Below are 24,339 nucleotides of genomic sequence, written 5' to 3' on the forward strand. Positions count from 1 at the left end.
TCATATTCTTTAGAGAAATAAAGCTGAACACATTTTTTGTGGTTTTAAAGTTCATAAATTTATGTAAAAAAAAGGGACAAAAAGACAGAGTGCTTAGTGCTGCTGTCAACAGCATACTCATCTTAAAATATATTCATCCTAACTAATGAGAAAAGAGCATTTACTAATAAGCATTTTCAATTTTCAATGACCTCGTTGTTTATGTTGCATTCATGCCATGTCAAATGAAAGGAAGGAGCAGCAAACGGGAGCGGTCACACATTATTCCAACATGGTTACCCCCACTGCGAGCCTTATAGTCACAACAGATACACACACACACACACACACACACATATATATATGTATATATATATATTTCTCTAAATATCTATTTTTATTGCGTTGCATACCCGGGTTATATTTAGAAGGAGCTGCCAGTGATGTTGACTTTGCGGCTGTTTCACCAACCATTTGTTGACAGTTCTGTAGTTCTTTTCGCCAATTGGGAGATATTGATATACTACAAATATGAGGCTGACACATGAGCTGCATGCTTATGATTACATTCTGTATGACATGGCATGAACACATCATTATGTATTTCCTGAAGCTTCCTTTTTTGTTTTTGAGTAATTTTCAGTAAAATGTCACTGTGACACAAACTTGCACCACAGCACCAGGGTGTCATGTGTACATGGCTCCATGTAGGTCCTCCAGCCTGTGTTCCCTCTGTTTTCTTCTCTCCTACAGGACAGAAAAAAACTGCTCAACCAAGGACTGGTGCCACATTGAAAGCATGGTTAGAAGTTGCAGATCAGTTGTACCATCCAATGCATATTTACACGCACCTTGTCTTTTTTAAACTCCTCATACTCTGGATTGTCAGTTGGTAATTCAAGTCGGCAGAGCGGACAGGAGTTAGTCTACAATTTAAAACACAAAACATCAAATCAGTGTCAAAGAATCTGGGAATTTAACCAGCCACTCACACATTTCCATAAACATATCTAATGTAGGATCTGAATGCTTCACCTTGCCCAGCCAGGGCAGTATACATCCTGAGTGGAAAAGGTGTTTGCAAGGCATCTCTCGGACTGTTTCTTGTTCCTCGAACTCCAGCAAACAAACAGGACACTTGAGCCCTTTGTCTGTGAGAAATAAAAAAAAGCTTGATTAAATCCCTATACTATTATTAATCCAGTAAAGGATTGCAAAATAAGCTTGCTCCTGACTGTGTCATGCTCACACCAGTATACCCAGGTCCTACTGCTGACAAATGAAAAGTTTAGTTGAGAAATTGAGGGGAAAATCTATTCTCAGATACAAACTATTTGAACACATTAAGTTTGTGGTCCACCAGCTTCCTCTCAGCCTGAACGCTCCCTCTGCCATTATCAGTTTCACTTCCACTACATTTGCTGAACGTCAGTGAAAAATGGCTAGTCGTAAATTTCAATGTAAAACACAATTAATTATACTGGAGCAAATCTCTCTTACCTGCTTGCTCTGGAGAAATGATGACCACAGTGAGGGTCTGAACAGCAGTTTTGGCAGCCGGAGGCGGAAGACGTTGGTCCCAGTCTGACAAATCAAACGCCCCTGAGTCAAGTAAGTCCAAGCCTTGCATTAAAGACCTGTACATAAAGAGCAACAGTCAATCAGAGCACTGTTAACTATGTATCAATGTACAGCAGTATAATGCATCTGCAGTGTGTTTAGCCTCACCTGGCCAGTTCAAGTAGTGCGTTCTGCCGATACTGTTCCTCTGGGTTGGTGGGCTCACAGTCGTGTTCATCAAAGTAGGATGCCATTTTGGTCCAGCTAACGATTGTGTCTTCTTTGTATTAAGATACCTGGCAGACATATGGATACTGAAGGTTCAGTAGTTTGTCAGAAAAAATGTAAAATCCACAGCTGATATTTAAAATTACAGTTGAGTGATTTGGCAGAGCCTTAGAGCTGATGACTAACTATCACATGGTGTACATTTATTTATGAAATACATGAATTTATTGACATTTCAATCACACTTTTGTACTTCCCAGGGATAGAAAACAGTTTTGTTTTAATCTATTAATATGACCTAAGCACATGTATGGATTACTGAACACAAGCCCAGGGGCCTGAGGGGTCAGGGCTCCCCTGGACCAGGGCCTCTGGTTTGAAAGTCCTTAAAACTCAGTTACAAGACTACAAAGACAGGCAAACCCAGAGACATGTAAAACGACCACAGATAAGTTTGCTAAAAACAACCACTCTTTATTGCCAAAATGGACATTTGTCAATTATAACGAAATTTAAGATGTTTTAATACTTCTAATGCCTTTTTTATGAGGGAAGTGAATCGTGTGGTTTGTTTTATTCACTTTGTAAATTCAACAACTAAAACCCAGATATACCACAGTGCTGTGACTACGTGGTGTAGTATCTGTGTAAAATCAATAGACAAAGGTTTGACCCTCAATATATGGTATTCAAATATTTTTCAAAGGGCGCTGCAATACAGCTGAAGACTTCCAACAGACTAATTAATTCATCTAATACAAAATACAATGGGGTCATTGATATAAAATGCGACTGTTTCCGTCATTACATTATAAAATGTTTGACTACCAAACTATAAAGCTTAGGTGGTGAGTAACAGCAACCACCCAATGTTACACTCAAAAAGTTCCCCAAATAAATTAATGTTTGATAAACTTTATGAATGAATACCCATCAAGATATAAGAGAGATATGCTATAAAATTGTCCATTTTGTTAATAACTGTTGAGGTTACTTACTGAGCGTGTTTTTTTGACAGCAGAAGCTCAGTTAAACTGACGCTATCAAACCCCCAAGTTTCTTCAACTTGTATAAATAGACATAACATGTTGTAGAAAAGTATAAATTATTAATAAATTCTTGGCCAGACTTTAGAAATAAGCTCGACTTACCTTAAACGTTAGCAACAATAATAGATATTTGTCATTCTTCCGGGTATGACGGTTTTACTACGTAAAACTTTGTCCAATCACAGCAGAGACACGCGCTCTGTTTCTTCTTCTTCTGAAGGTTTTATGGCGGTTGGCAAACGAGGACGATGCATTGCCGCAACCAACTGGTACGAGGCGTGTACTGCCGTTATAAATCTATGGCTGTGTGGATACAAGGCCTGTTTTTCAATCAAGTCATGTGGTTTACTATCTGAACGGTCAAACTGATGAAGTTGAATGTGAGCAAACAGTCACTAGTGTCTTCAAACCACTGACAGGTTAACATACAACTATCACTGTTTCCTGTATAAACTGACAATTGATTATTGATTGATAATTCTCCCAGTCTGAAGGTTACTCAAACTACAAAGGCAATATCAGTTTTCTTACTTGTATCCTTTGTAGTTTGAATGCTGTGATAATAGTGACTTTGTATATGTCTCCATTGATTATGTATTAACAAATAAACGTCTTTATTAATCTTGAGTAGGAACACGATGAAGTAGGTATGGATGGATTGGATTGTACAGGCTTAGGGGCCCAGGTTATCAGTGGGACCATGGTCGAGAGCCTCTTTTTCAAGTGGCTGATAATGTTTCCTGTTGGAAACTCAATGAAATGATTACAAACAGTCACAAAACAACAACAAAGACGCACATAACTACTTGACAAAAAGATGCGAAACATCTACAAAGAGATGCAAAATAAACAAAGACATGCAAAACTACTTCAAAATGACAAAGAAACACAAATTGACCACAAACAGACATGAAAGAACTGCAGACAGACACTAAACGACTGCAAAGACATGCAAAACAACAAATACATGCAAAGCAACTACATAATTACTACAGTCACAAAACTACGAACAACAGCAGCCTTGTCAACTTCCAGGCTGGGTGTCTTGCTCCTCCGTAGGAGGGGTGAGGGGGCCTTTTACATAATCTGATCATGGAAGGAGGCCTTGCAGAGTTGGACTCATATTTGTTGTGTTTACTGAAGCTTAAGTGCACCGAGTGACAGTATAAGCACAAATGAAGCCTCTGGAAAGCATTTTGATAACAAAACAGAATTTATTTGCGTAATCAGATTAGAGGTGAGGAATCTCACTATTCATAACTATTGACATTCGAAGTGAAAAGAAAAGAAAAAGTGAACAGACAAAAAAAAAAAAAATTCAAAGAAGGTATGGCTTTGGTTAAATAACACTCTACTAAATTGATTCAAAAAGACAACTGTTACATGATCTCTTAAATAGAGTGAGAAAAGATTTAAGGCTCTAGAATTCCCTGAACAAGACAAAAGGCCCGATAAATCTGCTGCATGTCACGATTAAACCATGTACAGACCCAACCTGGTGGTCATACAGTAGATGCTACTCAGATGCTGAGGGAAGAGTCATCTTAGTCCTACCATTCACTCTGACAGACCACCAGGCTCTCATTTTAACAGCCTACATTTCTCAGTGGACTCACAGACTAATAACATGAATAACTGTGGACTATTGACCTGTTCTCAGTATTTTGCTGAATTTGCCAGTGTTATTAGACAAGGTACTGATAAAATGGCACAGACGGACTGTTATGTAAGAAAGATGCTGAAATACAAAGTTGTTAATCCACAGTTGCATAGAGTTACTGAAGTATCACAGGCACATTTACACATTTTCTTGCATTATGTACTACTTCTTTCAAAACAGTGAACATTCATCAGCTTCTCAATACAGTAATGACACCAAAAATATCAAAGTATCTTTGCTTTGCCTTCTCACCAGCCCTCTCCCTCTTCCAATGAGTGGTTATTAAACGTTAAGCTTATGGCGTAGCTGCATTGGATATTTACAAAAACACTTCTGAAGATGCACTCACAGTCAGTCATGGTAGTATAAGAGATGCACAATATTATCCCAATATCTTTGTGAGGCTCCACTTCGCTGTATGAGACAACTGCAACAAACCCTTTTCAGATTGTTTTTCTCTTTTCTACAGTGAAAAAATAAGGAATGATTTGGCAGCACAAAAACGTGAGGTTTATTCAAACATGTAATTGAGAGTAAATACTGCAGCTTCTGGTGGATGGCTTCATATTGAATTGTTTCATTGACAATCACTGTAAAATATTCACCCATGCATGGTTTGCCTTTGGCTAAAAAAATAAGTGTGATTGAGATTCTGACGTTAGAGACTGTAAAACTGACTGATTCTCACTTCTTGATTCATTTATAATAGAAACTCAACTTTGTAACACTCTAGTATCAACACTTAAAATCTTCAGATAAGGGCGTTTTCTTAGGCTGAATAAGTGACACTACAATCAATTTCACACATACAAAATAATTGTCAACGCTGACTCAGACCATTTTTTTTTATCCATCTGCACTTTCCAACTTAATATCATGAAAAAATTATCTAAAAGCTCATCAGTAAAGACAGGTCACATTGTAATGCTAAAAACAACAGGTCACCTGTTCCCTGTTATGGTTTTCAGATTTTTACATTTCTCTTTTTTTAATGGTTTTTAAAATTACACACTCAACCAGTGAGCAACAATGTCAAACACTCTAGTATTTTATGGATTTCTACAGTGATCAGTAAGATAAAGAAAAAAAAACAACTAAAAAGACTTGAAAAAACAATGTTGTGAGAGTTACAAAAACAAATGACAACTCTTTGCCTGTGGAAAATGTCCAACACATCTAAAGGAGACTGGGTGAAAATGATGTCTTCTGCACATCAGTGTTGATCTGTAAAACCTCTCTAAAGTCACTTTTTCATGTTCTGAAAAATCTCAATGTCCTTTAAATACTGAGCACGTCTGCATCAATCTGAGGCCTATACTCCAATTCAAACCCATAAAAACTTCAAAAATAAATGGCTGTCAGTCTAAAAAAGGTTTTCCACATATCTGAAGGACACAGCAAAAGTATTTTAGTCTGGCAGAGACAGTGTGGTGCTTCGGCCTCATGCACATACCTGATCCATACACACTTCCAATGTCATCAATAAAAAACAGACAACTTTCTTTGATACAAACACGATCCATTCTCACCCTACCTGTGCTAAAGATGCTTTAGATACTGATCCAAGCCCTGACACACACAGTATGTGATGCTGCCAAATGCTCTCCCTAACTGAACAGCTTGATGAAGCAGCCGTGGCAGTAGGGTTTGTCGTTTTGTTCTTTAAAGGTGCCTTTGTTGAGTTGCTTCAGGCAGAAGGCGCAGACAAAGTGCTCCGGGTGGAACTTCTTGGACATGGCTGTGATGCAGCGACCAGTGATGGGCTTCTGACAGCCGGAGCAGAGGGAGCCACGGCGCTCGTGGTAGTGCACTTCACAGTAGGGCTGGCCATCGTGCTCGAAGAAACTTCCATTCACAAACGGGGTAAAGCACTCCTGTAGGCACAGACAGAGGAAGATGGTGTCATTCCCATACTTTACTCTTATTACAGTATCTTGTTGAGTCATATTATCTATACAGTGTTAGGCAAGCTCAGGTGCATTAACCTTCCTGCTTTCAAATGTTTTTATATCAGAAATCTGGCTGGATTTTGGGCGTTTTATTCAAATTTATAGCATCTGTGGTCTTCCTGGGTCAAATTTGACCCGGCCACTACAATGGGTCACACTACTAAAATGGTTTCAAAATAGTATCCTGATTAAACTGACATGTACCTGTCTGTGATAATCCATCAACATATGTTCCTCTGATTGTAACTATAGTCAAAATAATTCAAGATTTTGTTGGTTTTTTTTAAGCTAAAAAACACAATATATTTTTATGTAAATTAGGTTTATTTACCATCAAATTCCAAAAGAAGGTGGAAATGTCACAGTATTGAGTTGGAATGAAGTCGACTGAAAAGGTGTAATGCAATTATTGGGTAATAATTTTATACTTTATACTACTTAAAACAGATCAGGTCAATTTTGACCCATGAGGACAAAAGTTGCATGGTCGACAGGAAGACAATACGAATGTTCAATAAAAACACCAGTTTTACAGACCCTGCACACAAAACACTCAGGATGCCAAAGACAGTTCAGTGCTGAGATGTAATTCTCCAGAATGGCTCTGGCACAGCCTCCACATTTCGGTGCAAACATGTCAAAGTAATCCTTCCTGCAATAAGCTTTTCCATCCTTCTCATGAAAACCTTCACAGGAAAAACAGAAACAAACAACAGATGTTATACAATCCATAATGTAAACAAATTATAAATCAAGTATGATGATTATGGAGTGCACAATTTCAAGTATAAATACAAGTCATAGTGATGAAGAAATCAAAGCACAGTACCCTCTGGGCCAAAGAAGGATCCACACTGAGCACAGAAGAAGTGTTCAGGATGCCATGTCCTGTCCAGCGCCGTCACAACTTTCTGTACAGACACGACAACATTCATTGGTGGCTGACTGTGAACTCCAATATACACGATCACACACATGTAAACAGCAGTGACTCACATCCAGTATGGGCCCGTTGCAGTAGTAGCACCGTGGGGAGAACAGGTTGTGGTAATCTTTCTCACAGTAAGGCTGTCCGTCACGCTCAAAGAAGTTCCTGGAACCGATCTCCTCTTGACAGTGTGTGCACACAAAGTGTTCAGGGTGCCATGTGCGGCCCATGGCAGTCACCACCTACACAAGCAGAATAGTGGACTTTTAATATGCAAAATCTACTTTTTTATTCGAGATATATTACCTTAATAAAACCACCTGACCTGTCCTACGATTGGCTTACAGCAGGCACCGCACACTCCTTTAGCTACTGTCTGCACACCCAGTTTGTTGAGGTCAGACTGCAGGCTACCAAGCATGTTGTCCAGCTTGTTGACCTGTGTTGGGGGCCCACCAGGAACACCACCCTTACCTTGGGCCATAATCTGAAATGGGTCAATTATGAAAACAGTTATGTATTTCTAAACGACAACGAAACGGGAGAAATGCAAAGTCTGAGGTTACTAAGATAAATAATGATCACAGTATGCTTCTTCTCAGTGTGAAAAACAGAAAGGATAAGAGACAGGGGTTCATGCCTGCATCGGAGGGAAGATAGGGTCATACTCTGTTTGGCAGCCTACAGACACCAGGACTTTGGGTGCAACTGGTATCACTGGCTCCACTGGTGGAGGTTGTGTCGGGATTGTAAGAGCAGGAGGAGGGGGTTCTGGTTTAGGGGCGGGAGGTTCCTGAGGTAGGGGTGGTGGTGGTGGTGGATGTGAAGCTTTTATAATCTGCCGAGGTGGAGCGTGAACTGGTTCATGGATGCGTGGATGTTGTGGAGGGGGAGAGGGAGGGGGAGGGGGAGAGGGAGGTGGTGGAGGAGGAGGTGGTGGTGGTGGTGGTGGTATAGGAATGAGGGGATGCTGTACAACCAGTGGCCGCTTAGGTTCTTCTACATTAGGAGGGCGACGAGGGGCTGGGGGAGAGAGAGGTGGGAGCACCTTCCTTACGGGGACAGGCGACTCTGGGGGAATTATGATCTGAGGAAGAGGAGAGAAAAACAGAGAAAAGGAAGCAGACACACGGAGGAGAATGTGCAGAAAACGAAGGGTGAATTAATTGGGGAGAAAAATATTTGGGAAAACTGCTCAGCACACTAAAGCCAACCTTGTCGACCTCACTGCAGGCCCCATCAGGACGGAAACGCTGGGGTTTGGAACTGACGACGACACCCTCGGTCAGCCAGTCATCAGACTGCTTACGCCGCCGCTCTGAGCGGCCGATCCCGAGCTTTCCCTGAAGCTCTTCTATGAGGCGGTCCTGAGAACTGTTCTTGTTTACAATGATGGGTCCCATCTTCCTGCGCAGGAGACCATCTCTGTACATGGGATGTACGTTGGGAGTCTCCTTGGTGCGCCTAATCACTGATTTTATCTGAGGTGGAATGATGAGCAACTTATCATATGTCCACACCAATCATAAAGCAGCTGAAGCAGTTATAGCAGAGCTCTGTAGCAGCAGGTGAGTCACACAGATTATGATTTTCATATCACCGATGGGCCGGGAAGCAGTGGTCAGTGGGCTTAGAGTCACACTTCATGCTCTTCTTGCATGCTTATGTCTGATGCTTTCAAAACTCTGACCCAGGAACCCCCCACCCCCAGCCTTCTCAGTCTCTCAGCAACCACTCCAACTTCACAACACAGGTCAGAGGTCACATTCGGTTCCTTCCACACAAAACTGGTGCAGCAGGTGAAAAGGACTGTGGTTTACATGTGTAAACATGCTGAGTACTGAAACTGGAAATCAGTGAGTTATTTATAAAGTGCAGCATAAAAAAAAAAAACTCCTGATTAGAAAGAGCCACTTCCCTTTTCAAGTTAACGTCTATTCCACAAGCTTCTATCTGACAATGTATTTTCTCAAAGAGGGTTTCTTTCATCTTACATTATGCAAAGCTCAAACATAATACTGTTTTTTCTCTATAGTTTTTGCCCAGTCAAAGGAGTATCTAATACTGAGCTGGACAGTGAAATCAGAGCACCTCATCTGATTAATCAATAAGCCATGTAGTCTATGCAAGGTGAAACAAATATGTGGCGTTTTATGTGACCAATAGTCTATAACTCAAAGATATGCAACTTAAAACAATATAAAACATAGAAAAGCTGCAACATTTAATATATGAGGAACTGAAAAATGTGAATATTTGAAATATACGCTTGATTAAATAACTTAAAGGCTTAACTGATTATCAAAATTGTTGATTTCTTTTCAGTCAATCAAAAAATAAGTTAACTGACTAATTGTTCCACCTATACTTGAGAGTGCTAACCAAGATTTAAGAGATGATATGAAATGTAAACACAGCAATCATGGTCTTTTCTGTGTTAAAATGACCATTAGTGACCATTAGTGACTTCCCCCTCTCTGTCTCCTTGTTCCCAGTCACTTCACATCTCTCCTCTGTCCACAAAAATACTTCTAAAATAGTCTTGATGAGTAAAGTACTGAATAAATATTTCATGTTTTCAGGTTTTCAAGAAAACACATGAAAGAAACCCTCTGAGCGAAGAGTGGTGTAGCAGACACTAGAGCTTGTGTCGAAGCATCAATCTCACAAGCAAGAACAAAAATCAAAGCTAAATGTGAAGAAAACAAGTGCAGCATGTGTCGAGCAGGAGAGGAGATGCATACATGTCCGGATGCAGACACTCTGTCTATATTTGGAGTCTGCAGCATGGGCAGGTCCAGGGCAACGTCAGGGGTCCCGGGGCATGTAGATGGGGTCATGGACTCATCCATCCAGCTGGCCTCTGTCATCGGTGTCATGCTGCCATCTGTGTATGGCCTCTCAGTGTAAGGCGTCATGGTGCCATCCAGTCCGTCATGGAAGGACACAGACAGCTCCTCATCAGCCCAGTCCAGATCTCCATTTCCATCAGTGCCTCCATCCACTGAGTCGTCTGTGATGGTGTTGGTGGCACTGGTGAAAGTGTCTGGCTGCACACTGTTTCTGTCCATGGGCAGGATGAGTTCCTCGTGCAGCTCCTGCATTCCTCTTCCCAGACACTGTGCATCCATGTTCAGCTGTGGTTCTTCCACATGTGCTGCTGAGTGATTCTGGGAAAAACCCATTGCTAGCAGCTTGTCTAGTGCCTCATCCAGGGAAGGCCCAGCCATGGGGGGTTGCTGCTCAGTGAAGGGGCTGGCTCTCTGGGTTGTGGGTGCCGCCTCTAACAACTGTCTACTGGGGGCCGTGAAGGCCAGTGGAGAGGGGGACACCAGTGAAGAGACTGGAGATGGTGAAGATGCTTTTAGGGAAGCGTGTGCAGAAGGTGGAGATACAGAGAGAGCGACAGGGAGGGGTGAAGGAGTCTTTGGCGCTGAGAGAGGAGGGGTGAGGTTTTTTGATGGAGGTGGAGAGGAGAAATTCAAATCAAGGTCATGAAAAGAAGCAAAGCCCTTGCTCCCGGTCTCAGGAGCACAAGAGAATTTACCAACAGTATTTGAGGGCGAGACCCGTTCTACAGACGGAGTGGAGCACTTGGAGGACTTGTGGTCCAGGACAGTGTTAACTGAAGTAAGTGAGGGGGTGGTGGTGGTATTGGAAGGACTTGGGCTATTTCTCATCAGGTTGGAACTAGAAGAAGCGGACTGAGAGAGGACTAGCAGAGACTTGGTTTGGGATGACAGCATGGTGGCAGAGACGTCTATGATAGAGTCCAGGTCTAGATCACTGGCTGCAGAAAGTGAGGATATAGGACTGTGGGGAGCGAGGCGGTTCGAATGGGACATCGACACCCCACCGTCTCCTCCATCCTCGTCTATATGCAGCTCTAGACCAGTAGGCAAAGAGAAGAGAGGAGAGGCACAGGCAGACGGGTGGGACAGACTAGGAAAAGGAGAAGCCACTGGGGTGACGGAGGAAGAGACTGGAGGATGAGGGGAGCTGGAAGATGCTCCTGCTGGGTCCAGCAGAGAGCCCAAAGAACTGGGCTGGAGAACAGAAAAATGAGAGAGTAAGCAGAGGAAGAGGAGAGGGAAATTACAGGGAAAATGACAGATCCCCTAGCTTGACTTTGTTGATCAATGAAGCTCTTCCAGTATTTACTCCTTCTGCTATTTACCTTGAAGTCAGACAGAGAGGCCATCAGCTCATCTAACTCTCTCGTGGCACAGGAAGCTGAAATTCTGGCTTGTTGCTGAGAGGGGGTGTCCAAATCGCTGTGGCAAGCAGGGGGGCTGGAAAATACAAATTATAAAATGATCTGTATTTACATGCAAATGTTGAAACCTTACTAACAGCAGAAGTCAAAACATCTATTGTTCCCCACGAGATTCCCTCTGACCCTACGGCAAAAGTATAGCTCAGAGCTCGAACACACCACAGCCACACCACAGAGAACAAGCTTCACATTTTCTATTATAATTTGCAATTTAACAGAGACGACAGCTGACAGGCTAACTGACTGGCAGCATGCATTTATGTTCTGTCTGTGTGAGAGGAGATATCTCGTTTTCCTAATCCCAAAAAACAAACATCACAAAGTCAAACAAAACAAACCAGGCACCATTTTCATGCCACTGTCAATCTGTTTACACGGTCTTGTTAAACCATGTGCTGAGAGAGAAGTTATCATAAGACATCAGCACTGTAGAGTTTGCGGCCAGGCATGCAGACATAGGTAGGAGCAGGTAGCATTTGAACTTCTCTTTCATTCTTCACACAACTACTTCCACTTTTTGCGTGGAAACATGAGTGCAACAGTACGAACGGTTTTGAGGAAATATGATCCAAACAGTGTTCCCTAATTTAAATGTTTCCATCAACCTCTTTTCAGTTGGCACACAAAGAAATCTGAGTGGAAATAGCAAAAATTGGAAGCAACTCAAAATATCGCAGGAACATTTTCGGGCTTGGCTGATGTGGAGGTGTGTTTACAGGTGTGTGTTTATAAAACCAAATGCAACAAAGTGCAACTGAAGCAATCTTAAAGAAATAAATCAACGTAATGAACATTTGGTCAAAATCTGTAATACATTTATCTGAGTGTATTATGACAGCAGAACTTTCACCCTCTCATCTGGTTGTTTTTCAGCTTAATGAGTGTCATAAGCTAGAGAGAAGTTGTGGGGGGTAGACTGTCTGTACCTGGGTGAAGGCACTGAGCCCTCCAGCTCGTCCAGCAGACTCTCCACAGTTGGTCGGGTTTCGTCTAACCGTTCTGTTCCGTTCCTCTTGGGTTTCTCCTGAGGCGGAGGGCTCACCATGATGTCAGGGCCGCCGCCATTCTCATAGTGGGTGATGCTGCAGGAAGGTAAGGGCGGAGCTGCCTCCTCTGCGGACACATTAGCAGTACAACTCATTCTGCTCACCACAAACAAAACTGATAAAGCTGAAGGCTTTGTGTCTACCTGTTGTGGGGAATGAAGGGGAGCTTTGTTGCACTGCGTTAAGTTCCAGCAGCAGCCTGTCGAGCTCTGAGAGGTTACTGCCCAGGGCAGAGGTCATGGCTGCTGTTGATGAGTCCGAGGACTTCTGTTTGTTTGGAAAACTGACGAGGAGACGTAAAGAGAAAACTGTCCATCACAACTCGTGATAAGCTCAACATTATACCCACAACATCGCAGGTGTGTGGCAGGCTACCTGTAGACGTGGTCCTCCTCAATGTGAGACAACGGAGAGCTGCTACTGTCCCTAGACCAGCTCTTCTGCGCTGAACCTAATGACTGCAAAGGATACATCAGTCAGACATACTGAAAAATTTTTACTTGGCTTTTAATTTGACATTACCAGGAGCACAAATCTTATTATGTATACATCTTTCATTAATTTACTATATCTAACATGCTGTGTAGCATTCTTGTACTTTCTGTTGCTTGGTAAACAGTCTATAAATCAGTTTGTTGAAGAGCTTCAACAAAAAATCATCAGTTAATGAGTTTTGTACATGATCACACTACAGTGATCTAACGTGACTTACCTGCTGAGAGGAGTGGTGGGAGTCCGGCTGATCTACCAGGGAGCCGTTCAGCGCCTCGGCTGAGGGTGGAGGAGGGACTGGAGGTGGAACTGACACATCCTGGTATGAGTGTCCTCCGGTGGGGATGGAGTAGGGGGTCTCGTCAGGCAAGAATACCGGTCGCTTTGAGATGTGGGACGTAGTTGATTCCAGGTCCGCCAGCAAAGCGTCTGAAAGGTATGATGTTTGTATTTGATTGGGTTGGTTGTAAGTAAATCATACATAATGTCCAAATACAGTGGTGCTGGCCCATAAAATCTTTGTATTTGCTTTTACAGTTGATTAGAAAATGTCTTACTTTCCTTTAAATAACAGTCTTTTCAAAATTAGACACAGTAATACAAACATTCCTGAACTGTTTTTGCTGTATGTCTCAACCTGCAAGCATGGTTGGTCTGGAGACCATTTAATTCTGTACGGGGATTGTTGGGCTCTGAGGCGACCGCTGACTGTGGTGTCATGCTGTGAACAGTCAGTCGGGGAGAGTCGGACACAGTTTCTCATTCCAAAAAAAGATTTCTCCTCAGCATGTATCTCCCAACGATAAGGTTAGGCCCAGTCACCATCACAGACTGGAAAAGTACCACTGATCACTGAGCCCAACTTACATTCCTAAACCTTTTAGGCCTTCATAAAATATCCCACTGAAATCCCCAACATACTTTTTCCATCAGTCCACACTATAAATACAAGCCTGCTGAAAATGACATCTACCTGTCAATGAGCTCGATGTGTCATTTTCAGTATGTTATACCTCTGTGAGTCATGTTTAAATGTCTGTGACCGGCCTGTGTTTTATGAGAACCAGTGTGAACTTAACAAGCCAGACTGATAGGAACAAAGAAGCAGACAGGCAGACAGTGTTTCTGAATCCTGTCCAGGGCTAAGGGGGCACAGCGTTGCCCTGCTGAGTGTTCGGAGGAACGCAGGAACAAAATAGACTCTTACATCACACAATCCATCCATCCTCAGCCTGTCCAGAATAGACCGCAATCACTGGCTGCATAATCCTACACTACACAGGCTTGGACCTGTGACAGTCCGTCTCAAGGAAGCACTGCACATTTAAGCTTGTTGAAAAGTGAAAAAATGTCCAAATAAATAACACTTCCGCCACCTCTAAAATACAGTCTATGTAGTACAACGTTTTCCTCTAAATTTGGAATTTGTTCATGGATGAAAACTTATTTCCTCTCCCGCCTTGGAGTTGTTTGAAGAAACAAGTATATAAATGGAATAAAATATCATTATTTATGTCATACTGTTGTTTAAATAATTCTACTTCTCCAAATACTCCACCATTAATTCAAACAAAGTTGCATAAAAGTAAATATTTAACTCAAAACTTCATGTAAAGTTGATTAAAGTTACGTACAGACTCATGGCAGACACTGCCTCCACACTACTCACAATCAGCTGTGTAAAATCAAGTCAGGCATGGTATAAGGTCTATAGCTGTTCCCATTAAAAGACCAAACAACAAAGCCTTTACAATTTAATCTTATAATAAGTAAATAAAAGACAACATCTAATATAACAGACAAAAACTGTCAGGTCACAGTGATCGAGCATCACAAATATTTAGCTTTTAAATCATTAAAAAGTCCAGTATCTGTACTCACATTATTTTTTCCACTTGCTGTACCTGTAATATCCTCCAGTTAGGGTTAGGTGTATGTGCATATGTGTGTGTGTGTGCGTGTGTGTTTGTGTGTGTGTGTGTGTGTGTGTGTGAAGCAGTCAGCAGACAAAGATAGTGTGAGCAACATGCTGCCAGTCTACTGAGGGGAGGGGGGAGTGGTTTGAGGGCCAAACATGGGTTACAGTATCCTTTCAACAACAGTATCCTTTCAGTGGCGCTGTATCTAGTAACAGTGGAAGTCTAATTCATTAGTGCCTTCTTGTCCACAAATTCCCATTTACAGAGTATATATAATTTCGGCTGTTATGTCAAACCTAAAGTAGAAAACTTGTGACAAAGGTTAAATCAACTAGGATAAGTTTAAAAGGTTAGATGTTAGATGAAGTGGTGAATTCCACTATATTCAGTCACGTCTCTTCATCATCGTCTTCAGTGCAAAGGGAGATCCTAGCCCAGAAGCTAAATGTTTTAGCCATGAAGTTTGACATAAACCACATGGGAGCACAAGCCTATTTAAAGCGGTAAGCTCAGTAAGTAGCCCATGTCTGTGCAAATGTGCTGAAATATCATGACCAGCTCAAAATAATCTGCACCTGGTGCTGACATGCTAAACAAGGTCTTACTGAAGTCGACTTTGTTGCTCATAAAACAAAGACTCCATATAGAAAAATACCACAACTGGTTTTGGACAAAGGTAACTCATTTAAAACAAAGTGAAGGATTTAGATTAAGATTCACATTTTGCTTGGAGCTGCTCTTAAAACTTGTCAAATGTTTAGAAAATGGCCCAAAACTGACTAATTATGGTAATGTATTCCTAGAAAGTTCTCTGTGGCCTTGACAGAGGGGACGGCCGTACTGCCTGAGACCTTCCAAAACATTTGGAGATGGAGCCAAGTTTTTGAGACTCCCTCTGTAATAGAGTCTTTGCACTCATTATACCCCCTCCCACCTGCTGATAGTACACATCTGTGAGTCAGGCCGAGGCCCATCAAGTCCAGAAAAGATCTCCACAGGGGACATGCATCACGGCTAGATTCATTGTTTAAATCAAACTATGATGGCAAATGCATGAAGCCTGCATTCATTCCTTGGTGGGTAATAAAACTACAGTAGGTTTTAAGGCCCCTAAGGACAGATTTTTTTATGTGACTACAGCAAGTTTTTCTTTTGTAGAAAAACAGATCAGTCCCAGTGACAATTGTTAAATTGTTTCAATTACTTTTAGCCCTTCGTTCTTGGTGTCCATGTCCTACATATAAGGGCTTCAAAGAAGATGAGGATGAGAGGTAAAACATTTAATCAATTAATTAATTAGTCAAACAGAAAATTGCAACTACCTCAACTAACCAAACATTCTCCAGTATATTCTGCTTTTCTTATGTGATAGTGAAAACAAGTTATTCAAAAGGTCTCATATTTGGGCTTTAGGAAACTGTGAAATTTTGTGATTTTTCACTTGTATTTCACATTAAAACAAAAGAGAAAATAATCAACAGATTAATCAACAATAAAAATAATCATCAGTCGCAGCCCTAACATGGACGGCAAATTAATCACAGTGGGAGATGCACAAGTATGGTTTTTGCTATTTCTATATCAGGATAAAGAAAGACCAAAACCGGGCATTAGCAGAGACCAGTAACACAGTCAGACCTGTTTAAATTTAGCACCAGAAAAGTATAATTACTAAATCCAAAATTTCCAGCTCACATCCTTTTGTAGCCTTTTACAGAGCAGCCTCCATTAAACACACACACACACACACACACACACGCACACACACACACACACACACACACACACTTCTCAGTGACCATCAAGTGCATTTCTTTGATATCATTTGCTGCAGGTCATAAAAAGAGGAAAATGAAGATGCTACTGAAATTTTCTTGCTTCCCTTATGTCCCTGAGGAGGGCAGCATTGAATCGGGCAAGAGGACGGACACCAGGCTTTCGCCAGCCTCGGACGAGTTTGGTCCAAGAAGAGTTAGAAGCATTAAGAATGCAAACATGCACTGTAAGCCAAGTGACAAGCTAATCTTTTCCATTCCAGACAGGGGGTAGAAGCCGCGATGGACAAAGTCCAATTCTACTCTAACAGCATCCTGACTCAATAGTCCATTGTGCAGGGTCTGGAGGAATAAAGTTGTCATCAAAAAGGACATGACTGGGACTAATAATTCAAGATGAATTCATCAATCCCAGTCAAACAATATACGATTTACTTAAACAGTAGCTAACTCTGTCATAGGATCCATCTGTGGTCACACTGTGGTAACTAATCTCCATTATGTTCAACAAACAAGTCTGGAGTTATGTGGATACTGTACATTCTTGTGGCAGTGGGTACATGTACAGTCCTGCCTGTGCACACCCCCTCCTCACTCAAGGCCCTGCCACGGTCCTGCAGTGTTTATCAGATGGGAGCGAAGGTGCATGGGGAATTCCTCACATTCCTCTGTCCGCTCCGGGAATCAAAATGATGCTTTGTAATAAAATCTACTCAAGCAGAACACACATTCCTCCAGTACCGCAGGACTCAAGGTAGAGAGCCGGTGAGGAATGTGCTCGGATACAAAACCCTATCTGTCAGTCCAGAAAATGAAAATAATGTGTTGACAATTACAGGACCCATTCCACTAACTACAGCATGCTTTGAATACCAGGATAAGGGAGATGTCAATGTTTTTACTGCACATTTCCCACAGAGCATGGAGTACAGCGCAGACAGGCCGGCAGGGAAGGAACCGGAGCCATCTAATCTCTTCTATTAACATGTGGGCAACGCTGGGTCCACAGCTCACCTGTTTATAGCCAGGGAGCAAAAGAGCAGAACCGGCCACAGCCCCACAGCGAAACCCTACCCCATCAGGACAACCCGACACGATATTTATATCAAACAAGACAGGCAGGGGCCAGGGAGAGGGGGTGAGATGCCAGGGGGCTGGGTAGAAACCAGGGGCACAGAGACAGAGAATGTGAGTGAATGAGAGAAAATGAGAAACAGATTAAAAAATGCACCAAGAGAGGAATATTCAAATAAATGATAAGCCTTAGAGCTTAAAAATGGTACAGTACAGTATAACACACAGGCCCACACAGACAAAGGATGAATGAGTGTAATAGCATACTATCAGAAAGACAGAAGCATCTTGGGGTGATTACTTCAAAATAAACATATCTAAAAATACCCTGCTCAGCAGCCCCATATCCGAAAGATGACACCCCCCTCGAGAGAACGCTGGACCAAAATAAAAGCACTTCCCCACAGACCAGTAAATCAGATGACAGGGGAAAGTCTAAAGACTGATGTAACACCCAGTCACTGTGGACACATTCAAAGCCATGCATGTGTGAGGACTGTATGTCAGTGAGTGGTCTTTTGTGCCATACGAGAGTGTAATTGTGTAGAATGAGGAAGACCCAAAAAGAAAGGCTGTGTTGTCCTGTACTAAAACACTGAAACATCCAGCCATGCTCCAGACATGTAGATAACCTATAGATGAACAGGACAGTTGTCTGCACCACCCAGTCTGATTTATAACCAATAGGGCTGGGTGTAGCTTGGCTGTAATCTTTTTGTTCTGTTTTATTATATACAATATTTATTATATTCTGTTTAATTATATTTTTTCCAATACCATACTATCTAAATCTAAACATGTCTCTCTACAAAACCCATTTGCTCATTTAGTAGAAGAATCCAATCCTCAAACATGTTAAATATTGTCTAAAAATCAGCAGCTGTACATTAACTTTGCCTGAATGAAACACACTCTAGAGCTACAACTAACAGTTACTTTCAATATTCATTAATCTAGAACAGTGGTTCTCAAAGTGGGGTCCGGGAACCCCAGGGGTCCTTGGGGTTGGGAGTGGGTTCCTGGGTGTCCCCAGCAAAAAGGGGAATCATTTATTTCCACTATAACTAACACTGTAACTAACACAATGACAGAATGTATGAATATGTTGTTCATGGGTTTCAAACATTTTCTGTAATAAAACATCTAATAGCAAATACCTCGTGTGTGATGTGGGACCCTGGTCTTGATAAACATTAATCAAGAAAAGTTTTTTTTTCTATTAATCACTTAATAATTTGGTACATTTCATTTGAGAAACTGCAACCAGTAAATCTTTGGTAGTGTTTTTCTTTCGCTTGAAAAGTGACTGACAGAGTCAGAGTATCACAATAGTTGAAGAATGTTTTCACTTGACAGTTCTCACAGTTTACATTTACATTTCACATGATAGTGGAGCTTGAGTGTTTAGAAAACAGAAGTGAGAGTTCCTGCCCTGCTGAAAGACATGAAACTCCCCGCTCTTTAAACATGTCCTTAAGTGTTCCCCTACTTGGGTAATGTTAGAAAAATCCAGCTTGGACTCAGATTCCTACTACATTACCCAGAACTGTCAGGAAAACAATCAGCACTGTTCTCTAAGCCAAGTTACAAGGTCTGAAACAAGGAAGGTGTGGAAACAGCATGGCAGGAGGAAAAGAGTGACGAGTGCTGCAACTGAAGCAACAATGCGAGACACTGCACTTGGTAGTGAAAACGCTGTTGTGGCAGCAGGATCACAGTTTGAAGGCCTACAGCTGCCCCCCTTTTACCAATGTTAGCTGGACTCCAACACTGACTCTGCTCATTGTTTTTCTCCTCTGTTTCCTCAGGATGTGGGGCAGGGTCTGTTGCCTAAGCGATGAGGTCAGCCATGCAGCTTTCTCTTCCCCAGACCCAGAACAGGATGGGTGTGGAGCTCGGGAACAAGACTGATTTACAGCCCCGAGCTTCCCTCTGGCCTAGCAGGCGAGCCCGCTGGTTAGGGCCGGTATGCACTAACCTTGCAGCTCTCATGGGGTGATGATAGCTAGTCTGGTAACACTAACTCTGTGCTGCCGACGCACTGGGACACAGAAACCACTAAAGACCTTCTAAGATCTTTTGGTATGCTGTGCAAACGCTGTAAACATTTAAGACCATGCTGCTTCTACAACAGCCAACTTTCACTTCTGCTTGGAGAATATGGCCTTCCTCTACAAGGTGATTAACTGATATAGTTACAGTAAATCTAACAGGACTGCTGCCTGTTTACAAAAGGCATGTATGTGTAGCAGGTGCTGCTGTTTCAGCCCTCATAACCACCGCCTGTAGCTACACATGGACCTGTGTGTGGGTGAAAATTGAGCTGAGCGGCTCATGCGGTTGTTAGGCCTGGCTGTGACAGACCCCTAGATGCTCTCTGCTGCGTTTTTTGTTGTTGTTGCAAGAATAAGGCATGTTTGTACATTGGCAGGTTACTGAACTCTACTGTGCAATATTCTTTCTTTAATGTACGTCTTCTTCAATGTTTTACTTGCTGAGCCAATCTCATTAAAGTAAAAAAGATTAAGCCACATTTGTCTACAGCTGTGTGTATAAGCCGACTTACATACAGACGTCTAATAATTACTAGCTACATAAAAGTCTGTAAAGGAAACAGCTAAATCATGAAGGGTGTAACAATATGCGTCAGTTCTTTTGCTTTGTGTATGTTGCTGCATTGTGCAATTTTCTGGTCACACTATGAAAACTAACCTAACTGATTTGATCTGTATTGGATTAACTTGAGTTCCCAAACTAAGAGTTCCCAAAGTTAGGTGCCTTTGGGTCCTTATTTCTGTTTCTATTTTGATTTAATGATGCTAAACAAATACATACACAGTGAATCAAACTGCCACACAGAGAACCTGGGGCTCCTGGGGTAGTTGCCCACTTCGCCAGGTCGATAACAGAGGGATTTCGCAATCAAAAGGAGTATAGCATGCTCGAGTCTTATTCTCCCTTTAGTCATGACCCTCCAGTGTAACGCAAGGCTGCACTAATCCATTTTCTTCTGTGTTAACCTGCAGACATGAAGCGGGGCGTCCACAGCCCAATGAGGTCAGCCTGCTTGAATCTCACACGATCGTGAGGAATTCACAGAAAGTCGAGTGGCGGCTTCTTATCCCACAAACATGAAACACAGAAGCAAAACAGGCAAACAGACAGGACACTGTCACATATGGTTTCAGGGCCACATCTGGGTGAGGACCTGTCCCCCTGGGCGGTAACGACAGTGAAGTCAGGCCTGGCTGCCACCTGGCCTGGACTGATTGGAGAAAACCTCTGGAAAACTGTGACTCAGAGGTGGAGACTGGAGGATTGCTCACACTTTGCTGAGGGAATTCCCTTCCTCGAGTGCTAACCAACGTGGGCAGATCGATACCAATTTAAAGACGGAAAGAGTAGAGTGTGATCAGGTTTCCAGACACCTCCATGTAGACCTGTCAGTCATCAGTGAGCCTCAGGACAAGGACCTGTGGGGGCTTGTTAGCTGGGGATTTACTGGAAGTACAGTTGTCCACAGTCATAAAGTATTTACAAATATTTAACATGGTTTGTTCTTGCATATTTAGGGAGGACATGGGAGGGGTTAGCTACATGATGTGTACAATAATATTTAGATTTTGGTAGCAGAGCAGTTGAATGACATTTAAAATTAATGGTTTTGCTCAAAGCTCAAAGACCTTTTTACAATCTCTACGTGTCTCCAATTACCAGAGGACTTGTGTTTGAGGAGAACCGACTGAAACCGACAGCCCTCCCTCTGGTGGTAGTGGTAGGAGGTGAGTCATGACCCAGAGAGTATTTGGCCTTAGACCCTGATACAGAGTGATGTTCGACATTCCTCTGCAGCCTCGCCCCCTTCTTCAGCCTGCTGTTCTCACTACTTCAGTGGGGCTGCAGGCTCCCTCTCCACCAACAATCAGCCCTTTCACTAGCCCATGGCAGCTAGAGCATCTAATGTGCCCTGGAGGTATTCTCACAGCAGGCCAAGCTCAAAATGTGGGCCATCGTCTCTCCACTTAAACAATTCACAAATCTACTGCCTTTCTACTTTGGGAGCTCAGGACAATGGAAGCACTCCTACAGATACCTGGCAGGCAAAACAAGTGATTTATTCTGAATTAGCAAGGTAAATATAGCAAACTGACCAGCTGGTGAAAACTATAACAACAAAATTAGAAGTTCAGAGGTTCAGGGCCAAAGGTCAAGGACCAATGAACCAAAGAGGAGGCTGGTTAAAGTGGCACAAAAAAAATAGATGGAGTTGACTGCATGGAGTTACCCCAGCAGGATAAATTAATTGTCATCAGTGCTGGTAATAGACATGGGGGTGATAAGAGTATCTTAAAAGCCAACAGAATTTGTTACTTTAATGATTTTTCAATCGACAGAAAAATAATGGTGTCAATTTTGATTATTGATTAATTTTTCAGACATTTATTAAGAACAAATGCCAGACATCACTACTTCGATGTGAGTGTTTGCCGTTTTTCCATGTTTATAACAGCGACAGGTGAATATCTTTGGGTGTTGGACTGATCGTCATACAAATCACACAAATCACCCAGTTACTCTGGGCTCTGAATTAGCATTAGTCAATATATAGAGCTTAATAAATGATAACTCCCCAAAAAATAATATGAGAGGCTAAAACAACTTTATCATCAATCAGCAGACACACATTTGTAGTAAATGTAACTTTAACACGAAATGAAACATCAAAAATAGGCACCATCAACGTGCTGGAAAAAAACCTGCTTTTACCTAGTAACTTTATCTACTTTGACAGCCATTTTGACAGATAACCATTGGACCAATCAGAGCTTCATGTTCTACTGAGAAATGGTGTCAAGTAAATAAATAATCAACTGTTAATTTTTAATATGTAGCCACTGTGGCTGGTAGCCAGAAGTTAAGTTTGTGTCTTGGAACCATATGATATGAAGACACTTCTAATTTATTAATGTGAAATTAATCATCAGTTAACCAAGCAATTGTGTAGCAGCTCCATCCATTAAAGTAGCAGAAATCAACAGGATAAGCACAAGGTCACGACCCTACCAACAAATACCACTATTTTACCTACAACCAAGTGTTATCAGCACCTTTGACATACTGAGAGACCATGTTCGGTTTCTTTTGAGTGTTTTTTTTCCCTCTTGAATTGAACTTGTGACTCCCACATCTCATTATGTACAGTATTTAACAAGAAGTACAATTTCAGCGTTTTCTACTGTCCAAATGACACCTTTGTCTCCCGTATCAAGACTTTCCAAGGGAGAGTATGTTCAGTTATTAAGTATCACTAGCAGTTAAGGCTGCTCCATCAGACTGGAGATCCATTATAAGCCAGCCAAGCCAGGGCTGAGCTCACATTGTGCTGCACTGAGCAGTCTAAATGGGGAGGCCTGTTGACTCCACCACTTCAAAGCTGGAATGAATAGCCTGGGGGCAAAAGTTGAGGAGGTAATGTTAAAGCTCGATGTCAAAATGTCAGCCAAATATCTCCTCCCTCTGGCACGCATGTTGATAAAAACAGGTTGATTTAAATGAGCAGGATACGGTGTTATTATCAGAAACATCCACCTACTACACGGAGGAGAGTTTAAAAGGAGGTAGTGGTGAAGGCTAACCATGTCCAGCCGTTAAGTTACTACGCTGCTTATATATATAAAAAAAACAAAAAAAACAAAGTGGGTAAAATGAGAAATGTGTCACACAGTCCCACTGCACTGTAACACAATTATCTCGCTTTTCCTGAGCTGTGTGACTACACTGGGCCAGAAAGTGTCTTTTCAACGTAAAATCTCGTCGTTAACGTTAACTCCTCCACCCTGCTCTCCGCTCCTCACTGACCGCTGTAGGAAAACACCGAGATTTGTAAAAACAACTCCATAACTTACCTAAATCGTCCATAGTGGCTGCCTGGTCGTGGCCCGTGTCAGCTTTGTGTTCGGTGAGCCTCTCGACTGTTTACGAAGTCTGAATTTTCCTCCCAGAACTTCACCACTGCTCCTCCTGGAAGTTGGTCAGGATAGCTCTCGTGAACGCGCTGCGATTTGTGCATGTGTACTTCACTTGAGCGCGCGCTCTGACTGAGGCTCAGTAATGAGCGGTATCTAGTGGCCACAGGTAGGAACTACACATTAATATAGGATTCGATAGATTAGATAGATAGATAGATAGATAGATAGATAGATAGATAGATAGATAGATAGATAGATAGATAGATAGATAGATAGATAGATAGATACTGCATTAACACTAAAACATATACCTAGGACCACACTCTAACTCTGAAGTTGAAAATAACTATACAGTGAATCCCTCTGTATATAGACTTCAATGAAATACAGGAACATATGCAGGTATCTAATAAACAGGATGTGTAGCATGCAGTA

General features: G+C 42.0%; 2 protein-coding genes across 3 annotated transcripts; both read right to left on the reverse strand.

The window, feature by feature from the left end:
• Positions 1-92: 92 nt before the first annotated feature.
• On the reverse strand, positions 93-3,009 carry rnf181 (ring finger protein 181). The gene is made up of 6 exons (XM_056376684.1): positions 2,919-3,009; positions 1,708-1,835; positions 1,480-1,616; positions 1,015-1,130; positions 831-905; positions 93-726 (listed from the first exon to the last, which is right to left on the reverse strand). Exons 2-6 carry the CDS (start codon positions 1,791-1,793, stop codon positions 667-669), a joined length of 474 nt encoding a protein of 157 aa, XP_056232659.1. The 5' UTR covers positions 1,794-1,835; positions 2,919-3,009; the 3' UTR covers positions 93-666.
• Positions 3,010-4,010: 1,001 nt separating this feature from the next.
• LOC130169869 (paxillin-like) lies at positions 4,011-23,980 on the reverse strand. Of its 2 annotated transcripts, XM_056376906.1 has the most exons (14): positions 23,842-23,980; positions 13,388-13,596; positions 13,051-13,133; positions 12,819-12,958; positions 12,556-12,742; positions 11,531-11,645; positions 10,098-11,399; positions 8,568-8,834; positions 7,994-8,440; positions 7,679-7,840; positions 7,422-7,595; positions 7,255-7,336; positions 6,963-7,111; positions 4,011-6,350 (listed from the first exon to the last, which is right to left on the reverse strand). In XM_056376906.1, the coding sequence occupies exons 1-14, from the start codon at positions 23,852-23,854 to the stop codon at positions 6,084-6,086; spliced, it is 3,597 nt and encodes a 1,198-aa protein (XP_056232881.1). In that variant the 5' UTR covers positions 23,855-23,980; the 3' UTR covers positions 4,011-6,083. The 2 variants fall into 2 exon arrangements, with proteins under 2 accessions (XP_056232881.1, XP_056232882.1); XM_056376907.1 differs by lacking the exons at positions 7,994-8,440; positions 8,568-8,834; positions 10,098-11,399.
• Between the last annotated feature and the right edge of the window lie 359 nt (positions 23,981-24,339).

This window comes from Seriola aureovittata, chromosome 5 (genome assembly GCF_021018895.1).
Source record: "Seriola aureovittata isolate HTS-2021-v1 ecotype China chromosome 5, ASM2101889v1, whole genome shotgun sequence".
In the NCBI taxonomy this organism is placed as follows: Eukaryota; Metazoa; Chordata; class Actinopteri; order Carangiformes; family Carangidae; genus Seriola; species Seriola aureovittata.

What these genes read in the sequence shown, in the direction of transcription:
- rnf181 (XM_056376684.1), bottom strand. Translation starts at nt 1,793, where the DNA reads ATGGCATCCTACTTTGATGAACACGACTGTGAGCCCACCAACCCAGAG. An exon ending in GCACTACTTGAACTGGCCAG is followed by an intron (nt 1,617 to 1,707) that starts GTGAGGCTAAAC and finishes CTTTATGTACAG; the next exon opens with GTCTTTAATGCAAGGCTTGG. An exon ending in CATTTCTCCAGAGCAAGCAG is followed by an intron (nt 1,131 to 1,479) that starts GTAAGAGAGATT and finishes TATTTCTCACAG; the next exon opens with ACAAAGGGCTCAAGTGTCCT.
- LOC130169869 (XM_056376906.1), bottom strand. An exon ending in GGCTCAGTGCCTTCACCCAG is followed by an intron (nt 11,646 to 12,555) that starts GTACAGACAGTC and finishes TGTATTTTCCAG; the next exon opens with CCCCCCTGCTTGCCACAGCG. An exon ending in GTAAGCCAATCGTAGGACAG is followed by an intron (nt 7,596 to 7,678) that starts GTCAGGTGGTTT and finishes CTGCTTGTGTAG; the next exon opens with GTGGTGACTGCCATGGGCCG.